This window comes from Podarcis muralis, chromosome 4 (assembly GCF_964188315.1).
Source record: "Podarcis muralis chromosome 4, rPodMur119.hap1.1, whole genome shotgun sequence".
In the NCBI taxonomy this organism is placed as follows: domain Eukaryota; kingdom Metazoa; phylum Chordata; class Lepidosauria; order Squamata; family Lacertidae; genus Podarcis; species Podarcis muralis.
In genome coordinates this window covers 20,453,180-20,473,639 of record NC_135658.1, presented here as the reverse complement: position 1 = coordinate 20,473,639, position 20,460 = coordinate 20,453,180, and the positions used below count along the sequence as shown (strand labels likewise).

The 20,460-nt window shown below is 47.6% G+C and overlaps 1 protein-coding gene across 1 annotated transcript in view; it reads left to right on the top strand.

The window, feature by feature from the left end:
* Positions 1-20,460, top strand: part of PGR (progesterone receptor) — a 54,432-nt gene that overhangs the window by 6,373 nt on the left and 27,599 nt on the right. Inside the window, exons 2-3 of the mRNA XM_028726132.2 lie at positions 1,803-1,954; positions 16,564-16,680. Of these exons, the coding sequence (XP_028581965.2) occupies positions 1,803-1,954; positions 16,564-16,680 (269 nt within the window). The remainder of the gene's footprint in view (positions 1-1,802; positions 1,955-16,563; positions 16,681-20,460) is intronic.

Sequence of the window (20,460 nt, the reverse complement as noted above, 5' to 3'; positions counted from 1 at the left end):
GGGTCATTAAATGGAACTCAGCAGAGGGAAATTCAGGACAGACAAATGCAAGTGTGCTATATGTTTATAAACTTAATATTTTTAGAATCTATAAGCATCTATACAGTGGTACCTCGGGTTACAGACACTTCAGGTTACAGACGCTTCAGGTTACAGACTCCGCTACCCCAGAAATGGTACCTCGGGTTAAGAACTTTGCTTCAGGATGAGAACAGAAATCGTGCAGTGGCGGCGCAGCGACAGCAGGAGGCCCCATTAGCTAAAGTGGTGCTTCAGGTTAAGAACAGACCTCCAGAACGAATTAAGTTCTTAACCCAAGGTACCACTGTAAATCTGTATAACAGTGGCCCCAGATCTCTTCAGCAACTATCCCCATGGTTCCACAAATTCATCCCTGGCACCCCCTACCTAACCCTATACAGAGCATTATTCAAAATTGTGGTTTGCATGACCCAGTGAGGAAGATAACAGCACAAATAAGTTCAGCAACATCTCAAAGACCAAAGGTTCCCCACACCAATAGTGGATAGCACACATGTCAGCAACATGTGAGGAACAGTGCAGTTTTCAATGTTAATCGGCTGCACAGGTGAGGGGTGCTGCTTCCCCCCATCTTCATCTTACCTTCCATAAATCTCTCCTCCCCTGGTGCTTTCCCTCCACTTGGCTCACATCTAGTAGGAAGTACTGTACCAGATGAGCATCATGAGTGACAGACTGGAGGGCAGGCAAGGGGAACCTTTTGGCACATCAGATGTCGCCGAACTACAACTCCCAGGATCCCTGGCCATTGGACACACTTGTTCAGAAACATCTGGAGTGCCGGACGTTCCCCAACCTGCTGTAGGGAGACAGTCTATAGGTGGTTTGAGGGCTTTGTTTTCGTTCGTAAAATCGGACCTCTTGCACTTTATATGTAATTGATGGAGGCGGACCTGCATTTTTATAATAATAATAATAATAATAATCTTTATTTATACCCCGCCCTCCCCAGCCAAAGCCGGGCTCAGGGCAGCTAACAAGCAATAATAAAAACAAGTTGAATGAATACAACTTAAAAACAAGATTAAAATACAACATTAAAATATTGAAACATTAAAATATAAAAATGCAACCTCATCACAGGAGGAGAAAGGAAAAAGAAAAAAGAAATAGGGGGAAGGAATCAAATTGGTTCCAAACCAAAGGCCAGGCAGAACAACTCTGTCTTACAGGCCCTGCGGAAAGAAATTAGATCCTGTAGGGCCCTGGTCTCATGAGGCAGAGCGTTCCACCAGGCCGGAGCCAGTGTTGAAAAGGCCCTGGTTCTGGTTGAAGCTAATCTAACTTCCTTAGGGCCTGGGACCACTAGGGTGTTGCTATTTATGGACCTTGAGGCTCTCTGTGGGCATGCCGGAAGAGGCGGTCCCGTAGGTACGAGGGTCCTAGGCTATGAAGGGCTTTAAAGGTCAAAAACAGCACCTTAAATCTGACCCTGTACTCCACCGGGAGCCAGTGCAGCTGGAAAAGCACTGGGTGAAGACGCTCCCATGGCAGAGACCCCGTGAGGAGCCTCGCTGCAGCATTCTGCACCCACTGGAGTTTCTGGTTGAAACACACTTGCCGATGCCTCATCAGTTTTGGCGTAGGAGTGGCCTCACAACTGTTGAAGGACCACTGTTTTGGTGCTTATGGACTTGGATGTTTTTCTCTCCAAACCTCTGCCTTTGCAACGTTGGCTGTCCGTTGCAAAGTAAGACTTCCCATTTCTCCTGCCTTACCCATGATGCATTTCTATTCTCATTTTTGTTTCCTTTCTCCAGGTCAGATGCAGAAGCTGGCCAGAGCCCTCAGTATGCTTTTGAATCGTTGCCTCAGAAGATCTGCCTCATCTGCGGCGATGAAGCTTCGGGCTGCCATTACGGAGTCCTTACCTGTGGAAGTTGCAAAGTCTTCTTCAAGAGAGCCATGGAAGGTACTGTGCAATGTCACTCGTTGTCGTGGTCGCCTTATAATTATCATGGAATGTGCAATAATTATTATATATAAGAATTATAAGTATTATACATTCCTTATCATTATCATGGTCGTCTAATAATTAATATGGAATTGTTATGGAATTATTAATATGAAACAGAAGTCTTAAAAAAACTTTTAAGGGATTTGATTTGATTGATTGATTGCATTTCTATGCCAGTTTTCATTCAAATGAACCTGAAAGTGGTTTACAACCAATAAATAACCAAAACATGATAAAACATAACAGCACATCACGAATACAGCATACATCATATAAAATAATTAACAAATTATCAATAAAACAGTTGCAATCTATTAAAAAAACTTAACGAAACAGCAACTAAAAAATAAGATAAACCTCACAATTATGGCAAGTCATGTGAATAACTTAAGGATACTTTTCTAGCATGGTTGTTGGTGCGTCTTGCATTTAAGAAGGGATGAGCCTTCTAGATGTTGTTGGACTCCAACTCCCCTCAGCCAATGTAGCCAATGGGCAGGGATGATGGGCGCTCCAGTCCAACAACATCTGGGGGGCTACATTGATTTCAGAGATTATTTGCAGGGTAGGATTGCTTTTGTGTTGTGGTAATGATCTAATGTCAGGTGTTAGGAGAAGGTAACAGGAGCAGGTCAACAATAGCTCACACAACTTCAGTGAAGTTTGAACAAGGTAGTTCAGGAGGCCAGGCCTACAGAGCACAGCAACTCTTCCTGGTAGAACTTTCCCCCCATGAGACAGTTGTGGGGACCGAAGGTCCTTGCCTTCCCACAACTCCCCAAGTCTCCTCCTCCCCCAGTTCCTTCCCAAACAATCTGAGGCTCTGTTGTCTTGCCTACCTTTGCTCCTTCTTCTTCATACCTCTACTGATCCTGGGAGACCAGGGAGGAGGGGAGCTGGTTGCAGCAGGACTCCCTGGCTTCCTCACCAGCCTGCTCCTCTCTCTCTCTCCTGGCCCCCTCCTTTCCTGACTCTGATTCTGGACTACTGTCTGCCCCAGACTCTTCCTGCTCACTATACCCTGTTAACCTCTTCAATGCCTGCCCCGTCTTCTTCCCACTCTTCTCCCTCTGACCACTCATCATTGTCCCACCACCAATTTCCTGCCTCTGAGCCTTCTTCCCTTGGGGGGGGGGGTCCCCAGCTGTTGCATCCTACCACTTCTCCGCATCTAGCTAGTCCATGAGCATTTTGTTGGTTTGTGTTCTTGAGTGCTTGCATTCTGAAACTGGGTGTTGATGAAGGGGATAATGAGCAAGCATCTCATTTGCATGCATTGGAGTTGCAATGTTTGCTTAAGTAATTGGCTAAATTAATTAGGAACATAGGGTTGCATGCCAAACAGGACAAAGATTTCAACTTGCATAATGGCACTTTTATTGCTCTCCTCCCACTACCCTCCCCCAACATGTGTTTTGCGGGGAGAGAAGTCCTGTTGCACAAATAGAAATCCTTAGTTTGGAAACTGACCTTTACTAAGTCAGACTACTCTGACCGCTAGTGGCTTTCCGGGAGAGTTATTTTTTATATATTTCTTTATTTTCCACAAGATTTATATACCACTTGATTGGAACGAAACTTCAAAATAGATTGAAAGAGTGAAATCGCCAGTAAGAAACGGTTAAATACAACTGCATTATTAAAAACATTCAGGAATTAAGGAAAACGAACAGTACGCTGAAAACAGATTGAAACGCATGCCAGCATTCTGCAGGTCTGGATAGGCTTGCTTAAACAAAAATGTTTTAAGCAGGAACTGGAAAGCATACAGCGAAGGCACCTGCTTTGGGTCAATCAGCAAGGAGTTCCAAAGTGGAAAGCTGTACACTAAAAGACCAGTTTCTTACAAATGCAGAGATGAGTATTATGAGGTATCTGTAACAGCGGCAGTTCTGCAAATTGAAGTGGCAGAGGCGGTATTTCAGGTAAACTGGTCCCAATAGTAAGACCTTAGACTTGGCTGATCATCAGAAACAATTGCAGAAACACACCTGAGCAGAGTTGTTACATGCTGACAGGTTCTGACTCATGCCAGCAACTGTGCCGCGGCCTTCTGTAAAAACGGCAGCTTCTGCATCAAGTGCAAGGGAAGCTCCACATAGAGCACATTGCATTAATCCAGGCTTGAAGTAACCAAGCTACTGTGGCCAAGGTTTCCCAGTCCAGGAACAGCCATAGTTGTTGCACCAGCCACAGCTGGTAATAGGCACTCCTAGCCACTGAGGGTATCTGGTCTTGATCCAGAAGCCCAATCAGACTGTGAACCTGTTCCTTCAGTTGGGAGAGCAACCCCATCCAGGGTTGGCAGTTGACCAATTTCTCAAGTATGGCACCTCACCCACAATGCTTCCATCCTGCCAGGATTCAATCTTGGCTGGTGTTTCCTCATCTATCCTCCCATCTCATCTAGGCACCAGCTCAGGAATTCCACAGCCTCTCCTGATGCAGATCTTAATGAGAAACAGCTGACACCTTGCCCCCATGCACCTCTTGGCTACTCCCAACAACTTCGAATAGGTTTTTTAAATTGCATTGGAGATAAGCAGGTTTCAGTCAAGGTATTTCCCCAGCCCTTTCTTGTGACACCAAGCAAGGGTTGAAACCAGGACCTCCTGCGTGCCTGACAGATCCTCTGCAGCCCTCCCCACTGAGCCGCATTCTTTCCCCTTTTGACTGATGAAAAAGATGCCCCCATTAATCTGGCAATAGGTTGCTCTGCTTTTCATTTTATAAAAATACCGTTTGCTATAAAAACTGCAGGTGGTGTTCCCCATCTTCCCTTTACACATACACACACACGGCATGCCTGTTCAAGGTGGTGTCTGCTCAGATGTGCGTGGGTGTCAACTGCAAATGTGGAAATTGGGCTGCTCACTTCAGAAATACAGGGTTTTGCCCTCGTGCAAATTCAGTGTGAAAGCATGGCTGTGTTTGCAAAACACAAACACAAAAACAACAACAACCAAAAACCAAAAACCATATCCTATGGTTTGCAAGTACCGTATTGGCCCAAATCATTTTCTACCTGTGTTACTTTGAGGCAATTTACCGTATTTTTCGCTCTAAAAGATGCACTTTTCCCCTCCTAAAAAGTAAGGGGAAATGTGTGTGCGTCTTACGGAGCGAATGCAGGCAGGAGGCTCTGCTCAGCGCTCCCTTTAAAGAGCCGCATGGAGTGTGTGTGCGGCTCTTGGGGGCTTTTCCCTGAGGAGGGAGAAGGGCTGCCCTTCTCCCTCCTTGGGGAAAAGCCCCCAAGAGCCGCACACACGCTCCGAACACTCTTTAAAGGGAGCGCGGCTCTTGGGGGAGCCTTCATCCCGCTGCCCGGGAGAGGCTGCCTGCAGCTATCCCATAAGCCAGGAAAGCAAGAGGGATCGCTGCGCTGCAATCCTGCTTGCTGTCCTGGCTTCTGGCTTAGCACGCAGCTCTTGCGGGAGGTGGGGGAAGGGACAGAGCGCGCGGCTCTGTCCCTTCCCCCACCTCCCGCAAACGCCTCCAAGAGCCGCGCTCCCTTTAAAGAGCCGTGCGGAGTGTGTGTGCGGCTTTTGGGGGCTTTTCCCCGAGGAGGGAGAAGGGCAGCCCGTCAGTGATGGGCTGCCCTTTTCCCTCCTCGGGGAAAAACCAGCAAGCGCCGCACACATGCTCCACATAGCTCGTGAACGGGAGCTCTGAGCAGAGCCTGGGATGCACACAGGCTCTGCTCAGCGCTCCCTTTAAAGAATATTTTCCCCCTTGCCTTCCCCCTCTAAAAACTAGGTGTGTCTTATGGTCAGGTGTGTCTTATGGAGCGAAAAATGCTGTATTTACATTCATTTTTTGATAGAGTTGCAAGCTTGGTGGATCAAGGGGATGCTGTGGGCATAGTGTATCTTGATTTCAGTCATGCTTTTGACAAAGTCTCCCAAGATATTCTTGTGAGGAAGCTGGTAAAATGTGGGTTGAGCGAGGTAACTGTTAGGGGGATTTGTAGCTGGTTGGCTGACCAAACCCAAAGAGTAGTCATTAATGGTTCCTTGTCATCCTGGAAAACAGTGACTAGAGGGGTGCCGCAGGAACTTTCTGACAGTAAGAGCTCTTGTTTCAGGTAGCTTCTGTGCTTCCTGAATGCCCTCACATCTCTAAGCAGGTTTAATACGACTGAGATATCTCCCCAAGGAATAAAGACATGACTAAAAGCAGATAGTTCCAAGTTACTTCTGTTTCCCTTTCTTGATATAACTGAGTTGTAGTGTCCTGGTGGCAATCACTGTTTCAGAGTCGCTGCTTCCAGCCCCTCACAATTTTGTGGATGGAAAAAATTGTGTTGTGGTTGTGGGGTTCTTGCGCAACAAACTCCATTTTCTGAAACAAATAAGAGCCTCCCCGCAAATAAATCAGCAAGGATGTTTGGCAGTTTGTCAGTCTTGTATAGCCTTCCCATAAACTTTGTGCAAACCACTCAAGATGAATGTACAATAAACAGGTTCTCTGATAGCAACCCATGTCAGTACATAGCAACCCAGTAATTATTTTTGGTCTGCAACAAGAGAATATGGAATGTGCCTCCAGGGGCGAAGTCAAACCACTGGAGAATCGCAGCGCCTGCTGTGGCCGCAGAGACCCGTTACTTGTGATGACTGCATCTCGTGTTGTCTTTGCTGGATTAGCTGCACCGAAGTGACTTCCCCAGGGTGCAAGCCTAGGCAGTGCGTATGGAGGTCCTGTGCTGCCCAGATGACAAGAACCCCCTCTTGGCATCACTGATGTGGTCCAAAGGAAAGCAGAGCCATATGTTTGGCACCAGCTTTGCTCTAGGAGTTGCCAGAAGGAGATGTGAAAGATACCATCCAACCTTCTTAGGGAGTCCACTCTGGATTTGTGTAGGGTTCACTCCTGAGCCTTTTCTTCTTCCGAAGATATCCTGCAAGGCAGCACAGGTTTAGGGTCAGAGTTTACCTTCTCCTAGATGAGCTACCTTCCTAGGTTGATAAGCCCCATCTGCCTCTCTACAGCTCACACAGAAACCACCTCCTTGACCATTGGACCCATTGTTGGTCTCATCCAGTCAATCTGCCAGAGCCTGTCTTCACATACAGTTCCTAATTCACTGAGGGTTTGATACCCAGCAGGTACCAGTATACCTGAAGGAGTTTGATACCCAGTATACCTGAAGGAGTTTGATACCCAGTATACCTGAAGGAGCGTCTCCACCCCCATCGTTCAGCCCGGACACTGAGGTCCAGCGCTGAGGGTCTTCTGGCGGTTCCCTCATTGCGAGAAGCAAAGCTACAGGGAACCAGGCAGAGGGCCTTCTCGGTAGTGGCGCCCGCCCTGTGGAATGCCCTTCCATCAGATGTCAAAGCGATAAACAACTACCTGACATTCAGAAGACATCTTAAAACAGGGAAGTTTTTAATGTGTGACATTTTAGTGTATTTTTGGTCTCTGTGGAAGCCGCCCAGAGTGGCTGGGGAAACCCAGCCAGATGGGCGGGGTACAAATAATAAATTATTATTATTATTATTATTATTATTATTATTATTATTATTATTCCATAATAATAATATTTAGCCAGCCAGTCGAAGCCATTTCCAAGGATGTGGCTGCTGTCACATGCTGACAGTTTCTAGAAGACTGGTCCAGAATCTCTAGACCATTAGTGGGAAACCTGTGACACCACATCTGGAATTCTGTGTTCAAGCCTGGGCACCACAATTTAAGAAGGATATTGACAAGCTGGAATGTGTGCAGAGGAGGGTGAACAATGCCATCACATAGCTGTCAACGTTTCCCCTTTTTTAAGGGAAATTCCCTTATTCCGAATAGGATTCCTCACAAGAAAAGGGAAAAGTTGACAGCTATGCCATCAAGGGTCTGGAAGTCAAGCCTTATGAGGAACGGTTGAAGGAGCTGTGTGTATTTAACATGGAAAAGAGGAGACTGAGAGGAGATACGATAGCCATCTTCAAATATCTCAAGGGCTGTCACATGGAAGATGGAGTGAGCTTGTTTTCTCCTGCTCCGGAGGGTAGGACTCAAACCAGTGGCTTCAAATTACAATAAAGGAGATTCTGACTAAACACCAGGAAAAACATTCTGACAGTAAGAGCTGTTTGAGAGTGGAGGAACAGTCTCCCTTGGCAGGTTGTGGACTCTCCTTCTTTGGAAGTTTTAAAGCAGAGGTTGGATGGCTGGCTGCCATGGATGCTTTAGGTGACATTCCTGCATTTCAGGGGGTTGGACTAGATGACCCTTGGGTCCCTTCCAACTCTACGATTTTATGGTTCTGTGATTCTGTGAATGGGCAGCTGATTTTCAAGGAGCCAAAGAAATAGAACTTCTATGCACAGGATGTTGAATGATGTTTTTGTATTAATGTTGTTCCATGCAGGATTAACAGTTTGACACAGTAATCCCAAGGGTTACATTTCCTTCTGAGGGGCACATGGCAGTGGTGGGCCAAAGACAGAAGTGGACAGAGCAACCAAGGCAATTTTTTCCTTTGTACAGCAGGCTAGTTTCTACACACATACACCCACCCCCTGCTCTGTCCTCCATCCAGGCAAACAAGAGGAATTACATCCCAGCCCAGGCAAAAACACTTGGGGGTGTGGAGCAGGGCCAGGGAGGGGTGTGGCCTTCAGGGAAGGGGTGTGGTCTGCACAGAATTCTGAAGGCTAAATAGAGAGGCCTAGAGCAGGGATCAGGGGCGCGGGTGGCGCTGTGGGTAAAAGCCTCAGCGCCTAGGGCTTGCCGATCGAAAAGTCGGCGGTTTGAATCCCCGCGGCGGGGTGCGCTCCCGTTGCTTGGTCCCAGCGCCTGCCAACCTAGCAGTTCGAAAGCACCCCTAAGTGCAAGTAGATAAATAGGTACCACTCCGGCGGGAAGGTAAACGGCGTTTCCGTGTGCTGCGCTGGCTCGCCAGATGCAGCTTTGTCACGCTGGCCACGTGACCCGGAAGTGTCTCCGGACAGCGCTGGCCCTCGGCCTCTTGAGTGAGATGGGCGCACAACCCTAGAGTCTGTCAAGACTGGCTCATACGGGCAGGGGTACCTTTACCTTTAGAGCAGGGATCAGCAAACTTTTTCAGCAGGGGGCCGGTCTACTGTCCCTCAGACCTTGTGGGGGGCCGGATTATATTTTGAAAGGGGGAAAAAAAGAACAAATTCCTATGCCCCACAAATAAGATGCATTTTAAATAAAAACACACATTCTACTCATGTAAAAACACCAGGCAGGCCCCACAAATAACCCAGAGATGCATTTTAAATGAAAGGATACATTCTACTCATGTAAAACACACTGATTCCCGGACCGCCCACGGGCTGGATTTAGAAGGTGATTGGGCCGGATCCAGCCCCTGGGCCTTAGTTTGCCTACCCATGGCCTAGAAGGCTATATTTAGCCCCTTGACCTGAGGTTCCCTACCCTGGTTTGTCGTATTGATTAAGGTGACCACAGTTTCCATACTTGGCAGTCTCAGCTTGGAGGAGGCTCTCTGAATCATCAGCTGGATCCTTGGGCCACACAGTTGGCAGGCATTACTACGCCTGCCCTGTGTGAAGCATTTTTTGACATTGGCAATGTCTGGGCTTGGAGCTCATTCCCCCCAAGTGAACCTGTGATCCCTTGGCTGTGTCAGAATTTGTTACCATGTAACTTCCCCCACCTACCCACCCACACCGCCGGCGTTCCCCGTGAAAAGACGTTCTGGATCCCCGTTACCAGAGAAGCAGCAACTTTTTTTTGCAGCAGAAACAAAGCAGTGTTTGCAGCAAAAACAACACAGAGCCTTTTGGCACTTTTAAGATTAAATGATTTATGGCGGCATAAACATTCATAATCTGGGATCTGGTGAAGCGGGACGATAGTTGTGCTGCAATAAATCTATTCGCCTTTTTGGTGCCAGCAAGACTCTTTGTTACAGAGCAGTCCTATAGGCTCAGTGGGAGGAGAAAGTTGCCCTGACAGGCAGATAGGCAGATCTGAAGCCCTGCTAGACTTGCACCATCAGGGTTGGAAGGTAGGAATAGACCCTCTTCCTCTTCCCATCAGTTGGTAATTATTATTTCTGAAAGAAAACATTTTTACTTCCTATTATGCAAAGGCTGAAATACTTCTCCCCTTCCCACACCCATTCCAGGGTCTATGCTTAAAGATGAGAGCTTGGGATCCACTAGATTCAAAGCCTCACTGGAATAGCCCCCTCCAGATGAGTAATGACTGGAAGGGGGCACCCAAGGATGACTGGAGGGGATCAGCTAAACAGTATAACATTATCATTGTCATTTCTAATTATATCCTGCCATTCTTCCCAATGGCCTTCCAGAGACTGTAGGATTCCATCCTTAGATCACTGTTTGGTTCTTCTTCTGGAAATGAGAAATCTGAACTGGGCTACACTCTGGAATCTCCTGGCCAGGTGGCTTAGCAGAATAGGGGGATGGGTGTATTAAAATAAAGGCTTCTATGACTTCTATGACGCGGGTGGCGCTGTGGCTTAAACCACAGAGCCTAGGACTTGCCGCTCAGAAGGTCAGCGGTTTGAATCCCCGCAATGGGGTGAGCTCCCGTTGCTCGGTCCCTGCTCCTGCCAACCTAGCAGTTTGAAAGCATGTCAAAGTGCAAGTAGATAAATAGGTACCGCTCCGGCGGGAAGGTAAACGGCGTTTCCGTGCGCTGCTCTGGTTCGCCAGAAGCGGCTTAGTCATGCTGGCCACATGACCCGGAAGTTGTACGCCGGCTCCCTCGGCCAATAAAGCGAGATGAGCGCCGCAACCCCAGAGTCGGCCACGACTGGACCTAATGGTCAGGGGTCCCCTTTACCCTTTACCTTTATGACTTTATTTGATACTTTTATACTTCCACTTCCTGCATATGGGAGCTAAGAATGGGTTAACATACGTGAAAAACTAGACTGGCCATACCATACAAATAAAATAGCAAGACAAATAAAAAGCAGCAACAGATAACTATAAAACCATGAGCCCCAAACACTACAGTTCATGTGACAGATGCTTGGATTAACTTGAGCCTTTGTTTAAAGATGTCAGTGGCTGGGGGAAACGAAGTGTTACCTGGGAGGGAGTTCTGTAGACAGGGTGCTACCACCAAGAATGCCCTGTCACCACCCTTCTAGCTTCTGCTATGGACAGCAGTGCATCTCCTCCTGAGCAAAACGTCTTGAGTTTGTTGGTGCTGGGGAAGATGCTGCCTCAGGTACTTGTGTCACAAGCTGTTTATGGTCCCATAGCTTCTGGACTGTCTTCCAGGATAGACTTTGATCCTGGGAAGGGTGTTATGAGTGGGATAACAAGCAGACCCAGTAGCAGACAGGTGTTGCTGCACTTCTCACCTGGCCTACCTCCAGCTGAGACATTTCTGCATACTGAGATAGGGGCAGTAAGGTTGGTGCAGTGTTGGCACGCTGGTGGAATCAATGCTGCCCTCCTGCTGGTGTGTTTTCACCGCAGCCACCTTGCCACTGCCTCGTCCCCCTCTCCTTGGTAAGCAGCAGCGACGCAGCTGGAGGGAGGTTGCAATGCTGTCCGGTGTTGACCAGACCACTTGCATGTTATGAGAATATCTTTTGGGATTAGGTGGCCCTCCTGTGCAGTCTGCATCCCTGGCAACTCTCCTTTTGGAAATCAATTCCTGGCTCCCCCATTTATCTGTTTCTGAAGCAGCTCTGCCCTGCGCACCATGATTAAAGGCCCCTTAATCAGTTTTGTTTCCATAGTTAATCCAATTATCTGCCAACGTCGTATTGGGTGCTATTTCATTTTGCTTGCCTGCTCTCACCTTTGCATCCGCACAATAGGCGCCGTGGTTCACTTTTGACAGATGCGTGCTTTATGTATTTGTGCTAATATATTTCTTGCAGTAGTAGAACAATAATCATTATTTTTGGAGCTTTGCACATGGCTGCTGTTGGAAGCAAGCAAAGCACAGGGCTCTTGACTTGGAAGTTTCCCAATTTAGTATTTATTGTGGGGCTGAAGAGGGGGAAAGGAACCAATTCTCAGCACCATTCTGTATTTAGGGAGCTTAATAATTTCTGGTTGGTATCTGATGCTTTCCTCCTTGAGATAGTGAGCCTGTGGGGTGGACCTTGTCTCTTTATACAACAGAAGACTCCCACCCATCTTAACCTCATTTCACCAGCCAGCCTAAACCTCTCCCATGCCTCCTTTGCCTCAATCGCTAAGGTGGAGGATTCTCACTGAGTGCTACGGCATCACCTCCCTTAGGTGCTGGAAACTTGTGGGAACCATGGTAATTTGTAATTCCCATGGCTCCCAGAAACTCTGGAACTGCTGTGGCACCCATGGGAATTCTTTTCCGATCTTTGTAAGTTAGGGAAAGGAGGCCAAGAATGGCCTGCGTCTAGGGCTTCAGTCGGGGAAGGGCCCGGAACAGATGCAAAAGAGCTATCCTTGGGCCTGGTGGGTGCAATTCTTCTCCCTCCATCTTGTGGTCGTAGGGAAGGGTCATAGTTATTCCTTCATTATGCAAAGGGGATTTCTGCTGGATATAATAAATAGGGGCTGCCCCAAACTCACTGCTCTGCCCCATCTCTGCCCAGTCTCGGTAAGGGGCAGCGATGTTGCTGCCAGGACACTGGCTCAGTTGGGTTGCTTGCTGTTGGTTAGTACCAACCTGTTTTACCTGTTTCAAAGGTGGTAAAGGTAAAGGTAAAGGGACCCCTGACCATTAGGTCCAGTCGTGACCGACTCTGGGGTTGCGGCGCTCATCTCGCTTTATTGGCTTCCGGGTCATGTGGCCAGCAGCACTTCTGGCGAACCAGAGCAGCTCACGGAAACGCCGTTTACCTTCCCGCCAGAGCGGTACCTATTTATCTACTTGCACTTTGACATGCTTTTGAACTGCTAGGTTGGCAGGAGCAGGGACCGAGCAACGGGAGCTCACCCCATCGCGGGGATTCAAACTGCCAACCTTCTGATTGGCAAGTCCTAGGCTCTGTGGTTTAACCCACAGCGCCACCCGCGTCCCATTTCAAAGGTGGGGTATGCCTTAAATAAACAAAACTAGGCTGCTTCCTTTTCACATGGGTGGGCAGACAGGTGTGCCAGGACTGATGAGGCAGTTAGTGGAGCTTGGACCACGCTCTGTCTGCTGCAGTCACCAGCAGAACCAGGCAGGCTCCTTTGAGCTTCTCGTCATTTCCAATATTTCCCCGCCCACTTTGGGTTTGTGGAGAAGTAATTTTGCACCAGGGATGAGGGAGCTGTGGCCCTCCAGATGTTAGAGTGGTCCAAGTCCCACCCGCTCCAGCTGCTGATGGGAGCTATGCTATTCCAGCAGCACCCTTGTCTCCAGTCACACATCACAGTAAACCAAGGTTTGTTTTAATTTTATTATGATTACACTTATATTCCCCACCTTCCCTCCAAGGAGTTCAATGTGACATTCCTGTTTGTTCACCTCCTCTCCATTTCATCCTCACAACAGCTCTGTGAGGTAGGCTGGGCAGAGAGATAGCATAGCAGGAAAATGGTATTCCGATTAGAATATGGCCAGAAGAATCTCAAGTATTGCAGCATATTAAGGCAGATGGGTTGGGGCAGTTCAATATCATACTGTAATTTTGAAATTAGGCAAATGCCTTGCATATTTTCCCCCTCTTAGTCACACATTCTACCTTCAGGGAGATGATGGAATTTGAATGCAAAGGTCAAACTGGTTTCTGCATTCTAAAAGCACAGATATTATTAACCTGAGATGATTTGTGTGTGTGCATATGTGTTTAAAATATACTTTTTATTATTATTCCCCCCAAAATCTATTCAACTTGTTCAACTGGATACAGATATTCACATGTTTAGAACTAATACGTTAGGGAAACAAATGAGAGTCCAAATTATCTCCATTAGGCAAACCAGCAAATTGTTTCCTAATTGTTTCAGATGTGATTTGATTCTCTTTTCCTCTGCGTTGTGCAGATAACTGACAGCTCAAGCCTATACATGTTTACCCAAAGAGACCACAATGGCCAAGCGCTACAAAGCTGACAGGGATAAGTGCCTACGGCAGGGATGGGGAACGTTTTCTGGCAAGTGGAATGGATCCTTATTTCCCTGACCCTGATAGGCCAAATCATCTGACAGCAATATGATATCAGGTGATGGTGCTGCTGCACTTTGAACCCTGAATTGTTGGGACTACAGAGGCCAAAACTGGGCTCTTTGAAAGCCCTTTTGCAAACAGTCCCCTGCTGTTCTTTGAACCTCCTAAAGGCAGGTTCCACAGCTTCAGATGGATTGGACATCTGTGGTCAAAGTCTAATGTGCGATATAAAAAAAAAACCCAGAGCAGTCCATTTGTTTGGAGTCTGTGGCTGACCCTCTTCAGGGCAGTCCGTGCCCCTGATGTTTGCGGAGCCAACTTGGGCCTTCTCAAATGGCATCTGTAATGAAGGGCCGTGGTTCAGTGCATCTGCTTGGCATGCAGAATTTCCCGGGTTCAATCCCTGCCATCTCCAGGTAGATCTGGGAGAGAACCTGGTTGGAAATTTAGTAATAATTACTATAGTTCAGGCTTCCTCAACCTCGGCCCTCCAGATGTTTTGAGACTACAATTCCCATCATCCCCGACCACTGGTCCTGCTAGCTAGGGATCATGGGAGTTGTAGGCCAAAAACATCTGGGGGGCTGAGGTTGAGGAATCTTGCCATAGTTTAATCAGAAATACTGTGGGGAACAAGACTGTGACCAAGTAGCCTGTGTGACTGATTGGCCTGCTTTTCGGGTGAGCATTGTTGATGTTCAGTGGGACTTAAGTCATTTTTAACCAATACTAACTCTCATTGATTTGGCAACGTCTGGATCTACTTAAAATCCCGTTGGTTTAAATGGTTCTACTCTGACTAAATCAATGTTTATTACTTTTATATACTGACCTCATTTAGGGAGCTCTGTGTGGCATGCTTGGTTCATTCCTTCCCCCGATTTAATCCCCACAACACCCTTGCGGGGTAGGCTAGACCCTTACTTGCCCGCACACTATCTTGCCAAGGTGGTACAAGCGCTGGTTATCTCCTGCTTGGACTACTGCAATAGGCTCTTCGTGGGGCTACTTTTTTGAAGGTGACTCAGAAGCTGCAACTAATCCAGAATGCAGCAGCTAGACTGGTGACTGGAAGCAGCCACCGGGACCATATAACACTGGTCCTAGTACATTTCCGAGCACAGTTCAAAGTGTTAGTGCTGACCTTTAAAGTCCTAAATGGCCTGGGCCCTGTATACCTGAAGGAGAGTCTCCACCGCCATCGTTCAGCCCTGATACTGAGGTCCAGCTCCGAAGGCCTTCTGGTGGTTCCCTCCCTGTGAGAAGCGAGGTTACAGGGAACCAGGCAGAGGGCCTTCTCGGTAGTGGCACCCGCCTTGTAGAATGCCCTCCCATCAGATGTCAAGGAAATAAACAACCACCTGACTTTTAGAAAGCATCTCAAGGCAGCCCTGTATCGTGAGGTTTTTAATGTTTGATGCTATATTTTGTTGGAAGCCACCCAAAGTAGCTGGGGCAACCCAGTCAGATGGGTCAGGATTAATCATCATCATCACCATCCTTTCATTATTTGTATCCTGCCCAAATGTCTGGGTTGCTTCAGCCAATCTGTGATGCTTCCAACATATATAAACATAATAAAACATTACATATTAAAAGTATAAGAAATAAATTATTATTATTACACTGATTCCCAGCAGGCTTTAATAAGTTAGTAACTAAAAAAGAATGGGGGGAGGGGAGGGAAAGGAAGCCTGTTTCTTCTCTCTCTTACTGCCTTGCAGTTTGTGCAAGCTTAGATAGCAAGGGCTATGTTTAAAAATACACTCGAGGTCCGCGTCCATAATAGAAGCAGTTCACCAATAACAACTGACTGATCATAATATCGCTGTGCTAATGTCATGGTGACCCTTACATTGTTAAAGTCCATAAGATACTAGTTTTTCATCTGTTGAGTCACGTTAAACAGGAACAGATTGGTTCGTTCCTTTTTAATATGACCCAATGTGTGTGTGTGTGGGGGGGGACACACCAAGTGAAACGTGGCTGTTTAACCTCTCAGTACCAAGGCTGTTCCCTTCTGAACCTCCTTGCCCCCTCCTCCCCTGTAGCTAATAAAAGCACCTCCGATGGGCATTTAATTACCCAAGCAAGAAGATAGAAACAATAATTAATGAGATATTAAGTGACGGATGAATGGATGGTAGCATCCAGTTAGTTGCTAGGATAATAATAATAATAATAATAATAATAATAATAATAATAATAATCCCTTTTACTTTGGAAGCAGTTGTTGTTGAGCATTTAGCCTTTGGAAGCAGTTGTTGTTGAGCATTTGGGACAGTTTATACATTTTGTTTACACCTCCAAAAACAGATCAGAGAGGCTGACACTGAAGCTGACTAACGTTGTTTCCAGGCTATAGTTTAGTAATTTGTTTGGATGCTTTGCACTTTATTCACCCGAGCTTTCTGAACTGCCCTGCCCTGCCTTTTCTTTTACTTCTCCGTAATCTAGTGTTCATTTCCCCCATCTTCGTTCTTTTTTCCCCCTTACAGGACAACATAACTATTTATGTGCCGGGCGGAACGACTGCATAGTGGACAAGATCCGGCGGAAGAACTGCCCTGCGTGCCGCTTGAGGAAATGCTGCCAAGCTGGCATGGTGCTTGGAGGTAGGGAGTTTTGATTCACAAAATCATAGTCATGGAATTGTAGAGTTGGAAGGGACCCCGAGGGTCATCTAGTCCAACCCCCTTGCAATGCAGGAATCTCAGCTAAAGGATCCATGACAGACCTCTGCTTGGATGGAGGAGGCCTCGGGTTCTCGTTTTCACAAGGGATGTCTGCCAGAGTGCCAGTTGCACGGTACAAAGGTTCCCACCCTTACCATGCTATGACCTCATCATGCCTTTCAAACTTTGGGTGGGGTTTAAAGCAGAAGTGTGGCATATAAACGAGAGAGGGCACATTGATTGGTTAAGCTATCACGGAGGAACACTGTTAATGGCTGCTGTTGTTGGCATCCATCTGTCTTGAGAGACAATGGAGTGTGCCTCTGGGGGTGAAGTCAAACCACTGGAGAATCACAGCGCCTGCTGTGGCCGCAGAGACTGGTAACTCGTAACTGCTGCCGTGCTGCCTTGGCAGGGGTGCCAACTTGAATAAAATATTTGGGGGGGGGCAAGTAAGCCCCGCCCTGCATAATCAGTCACATGACACAGTGCACAGACACCATTTGAATGGCGGTGCCCATCAACTGGGAGGCGGGGGCGGCCAGGTGAATAGCACAGCCCCACCATGCCATCTGTCAGAAAACAATTCAAGCACAATTCAAAGTCTTGGTGCTGACCTTTAAAGCCCGAAACGGCCTCAGCCCGGTATACCTGAAGGAGCGTCTCCACCCCCATCGTTCAGCCTGGACACTGAGGTCCAGCACTGAAGGCCTTCTGGCTGTTCCCTCACTGCGAGAAGCAAAGTTACAGGGAACCAGGCACCCGCCCTGTGGAACACCCTCCCATCAGATGTCAAGGAAATAAACAACTATCCGACAAGACATCTGAAGGCAGCCCTGTTTAGGGAAGTTTTTAATGTTTTTAATGTTCTGTTGAAAACCACCCAGAGTGGCTGGGAAAACAGGAAAAATTTGGGAAAACCAGATGGACGGGGTAGAAATAATAAATTATTTTATTATTATTATTATTATTAATAATAATAATCTTTCTTTTTGGAGCCAAGCAGAGTTTCAGCAGAGTCGCATGATGATTACAGAGAACTTCTCATTACAGTGGCTGGCTGTGTGACATTTCTCTCTTGCTATATAATGGGCTTTGCTTACCCGTAGTGCGGGAGGAGATTTCAAGTAGATATTGAATCATGTCATTTACTCTGTCCCAGGAAACATGGATAGTAAGATACTGCAATTCTTTCTCCTGAGGTCTCTGCAGCGGCTTCTGCCCTGATGAGTAGTGTAATAAGCACTTTCCAGAGAACAGCTAAAGGCAGCGAAAGTGAACTGCATTTCGGGGCTATAGCAGCAGCAGCAGCTGTGTTGTCAGATGTGCAGAAAAAATTGTGGGTGGGCAGGAGAGACGACAGGCAACAAAGGCGAAAATTGGAATCCTGTCATGGCGAGGGGTGCAAATCACCCTTTTCCTGCATCACAACTACCAAACGGAAGGGTGCAGTTGTTATGGCTATTCAGTTGCATGGCTGCACTTTGCAATGTTAGTTGGATGTGTCCAGAGAGGAATTCAAGAGAGGAATTCAAGAGATGTCCAGAGAGGAATTCAAGAGGCTGTACAGCCTTATTATTATTAGGTATATTATCAGGAAGGCTAATTTGGGAGAAGGGATTGCTTTGCTGTTGGGTTTTTCTTTCTGCAAGTTGCTTGGGAAGCCTAAATGCAGAGTGCAAATAAATGCTTTAAGAAAATAAAGGCTCCTCTGGATCCGGAGCTTGTCTGTAAGGAGGTGGGCAGGAAAAGGAGCCCATTGCCAGTCAGAGTGTGAGGAGAGGAGATGCAGAAACTCCTAGTGAGGTCCTCAGTGCTTGTGGATGATCTAATCTTCAAACCGCTCATCCCTCGCATCTCTGCTGGGCACTAGGCGGGAATGACACAACAAACAAGGGTTAAACTAGGGTGCTGGGTTGGAATGTAATTACAAACCATAGTTAAAGCAAGCAGAGTTTCAGAAGCCAACTCTCCACTGTGGTTTACACCCCTGATTTGCTAGCCTCGAACAGACCATGGGTAAGCAGCCAGGTTGGAGCTGGATGTACCAAGAGACTGGAGCTTAAACAGGGGGCAGAGATGGATTGGTGTTATATTCAAACTGGGCCACAAGGTCTCCATTATTCATTTCCACTTATAAGGACAAGCTTTTAAGCCAGTATTGGTGAATCACTGGATTGCTGCAGTGCTTCCACTTATTCAAGGAAAACAAGCCAAGCAGCTGATTGAAAACTAATAGCAGGCCACTTTTCATTCTCCTTGGAAAAGCACAGAAGGGCTTGTTGGTTGTGTCATTATTTGCTGTTTAGCATTTGTTAACTGTAGTTCAAGGTTTATAAACATCAGCTGCCCAAGGCTGCAAACAGGACACTTGGCAAAATGTGATTTGACTGGAGCACGTCGACTGTGCGAGTTCATGACCTGTGGGGTAGCGCAGATGTGGCAGGGCTTGTACAGGGATATCTTGGCATACTGTCGCTGCACAGGAAACAGCCAGAGTTGTAAGGAATGCATCGAATGTCAGGAAATTGGGCTGGATCTAAAGTTCCTTCTGTAGGCAAAAGATTTGGAGAGCTGGAAGGAACCCCAAGGGCCAACCTGCTGCAATGCAGGAATCACAGCTGTGTGTCTTCTGCTCATGCTAGAACCAGGTTAGGGAAGTTGTGACCAGCAAATCCCATCATCCCTCCCCATTGGTCATTCTCCTTGGAGCCAATAAGAGATGGAACCTCAGATCACCAGGAGGGACAGCGGTTGTTTCGCCCTGTGCTAGAGCATTGCCTAAGAAAGGTGACTCTAAATCTAGCAAGGTTCTAACTCCCTGCCCCAGATTTTCCTGGGCTACAGTTCTCATCTCAGAGCTGTATGGGGTGTTAAGGGACGGGAAGTCCCTCTGGATGAGGCGAACACCAATTCTCTTTGGAAAAGCACAGAAGGGGTTGTCCTTCTGGGGTGGTTTGTCCAGCTTTGGTCTCCATCTTGCACTTAGCTTTGACCTGTGGCTCCTAGAAGCTGTCAGTATGAGACAGCTGCCACACCCCAGGAATGGCTGTGGTCGATTGGCTAAACCAGGTGAGGGTAGCCAACGCATCTCAAACATACGGCGCATTAGGGACTTCCCCTGTATGCGAAGACAGGCACCAGTGCGTGGAGTGGATGAGACCAATAGTAGGTCCAACAGTCAAGAAGGTGTTTCTTGCCCATGCTGTAGAAGGAAGTGAGGGGCAGACGGAACACATCAGCCTGGGGAAGTAGCCCATTTAGGAGAAGAAAAAGTCTGATCCTAAACCTCCACTGCCTTGCAAGATATCTTCAAGAGAGGAAAAGGCTAAGGAGTAAGCCCTACGCAAAGCTGGGTTGAATGCCTCCTTCTGGCATCTCCTGCAGCCAAGCTGCTGCCAAATGTTTCCTTGAGACCACTGGCGGAGGAAGGCGGGCGGGTGTCAGCTGTGAGGGCGGGTGACATCGCTGCGCCACCCACCCCCGCTCGCTGTGTGGGCAGCTGGCTGCTAGGGATGATGCTGCTGCGGGCAGCTAGCAGCGCCCCTCACAAAGCTTGCCATGCAGGTGGCAGGCAGCTCACCACGTGGGCAGCAAGTGGTGCCCCCCCACATTCGTCACGTGGGTGGCAGGCGGCTAGGGACACTCTCCGCGCAGGCAGCTAGCAGCTGCCCCCCACGCTTGCCGCGCGGGCGGCGGGCAGCTAAGGGCGCTCGTCAT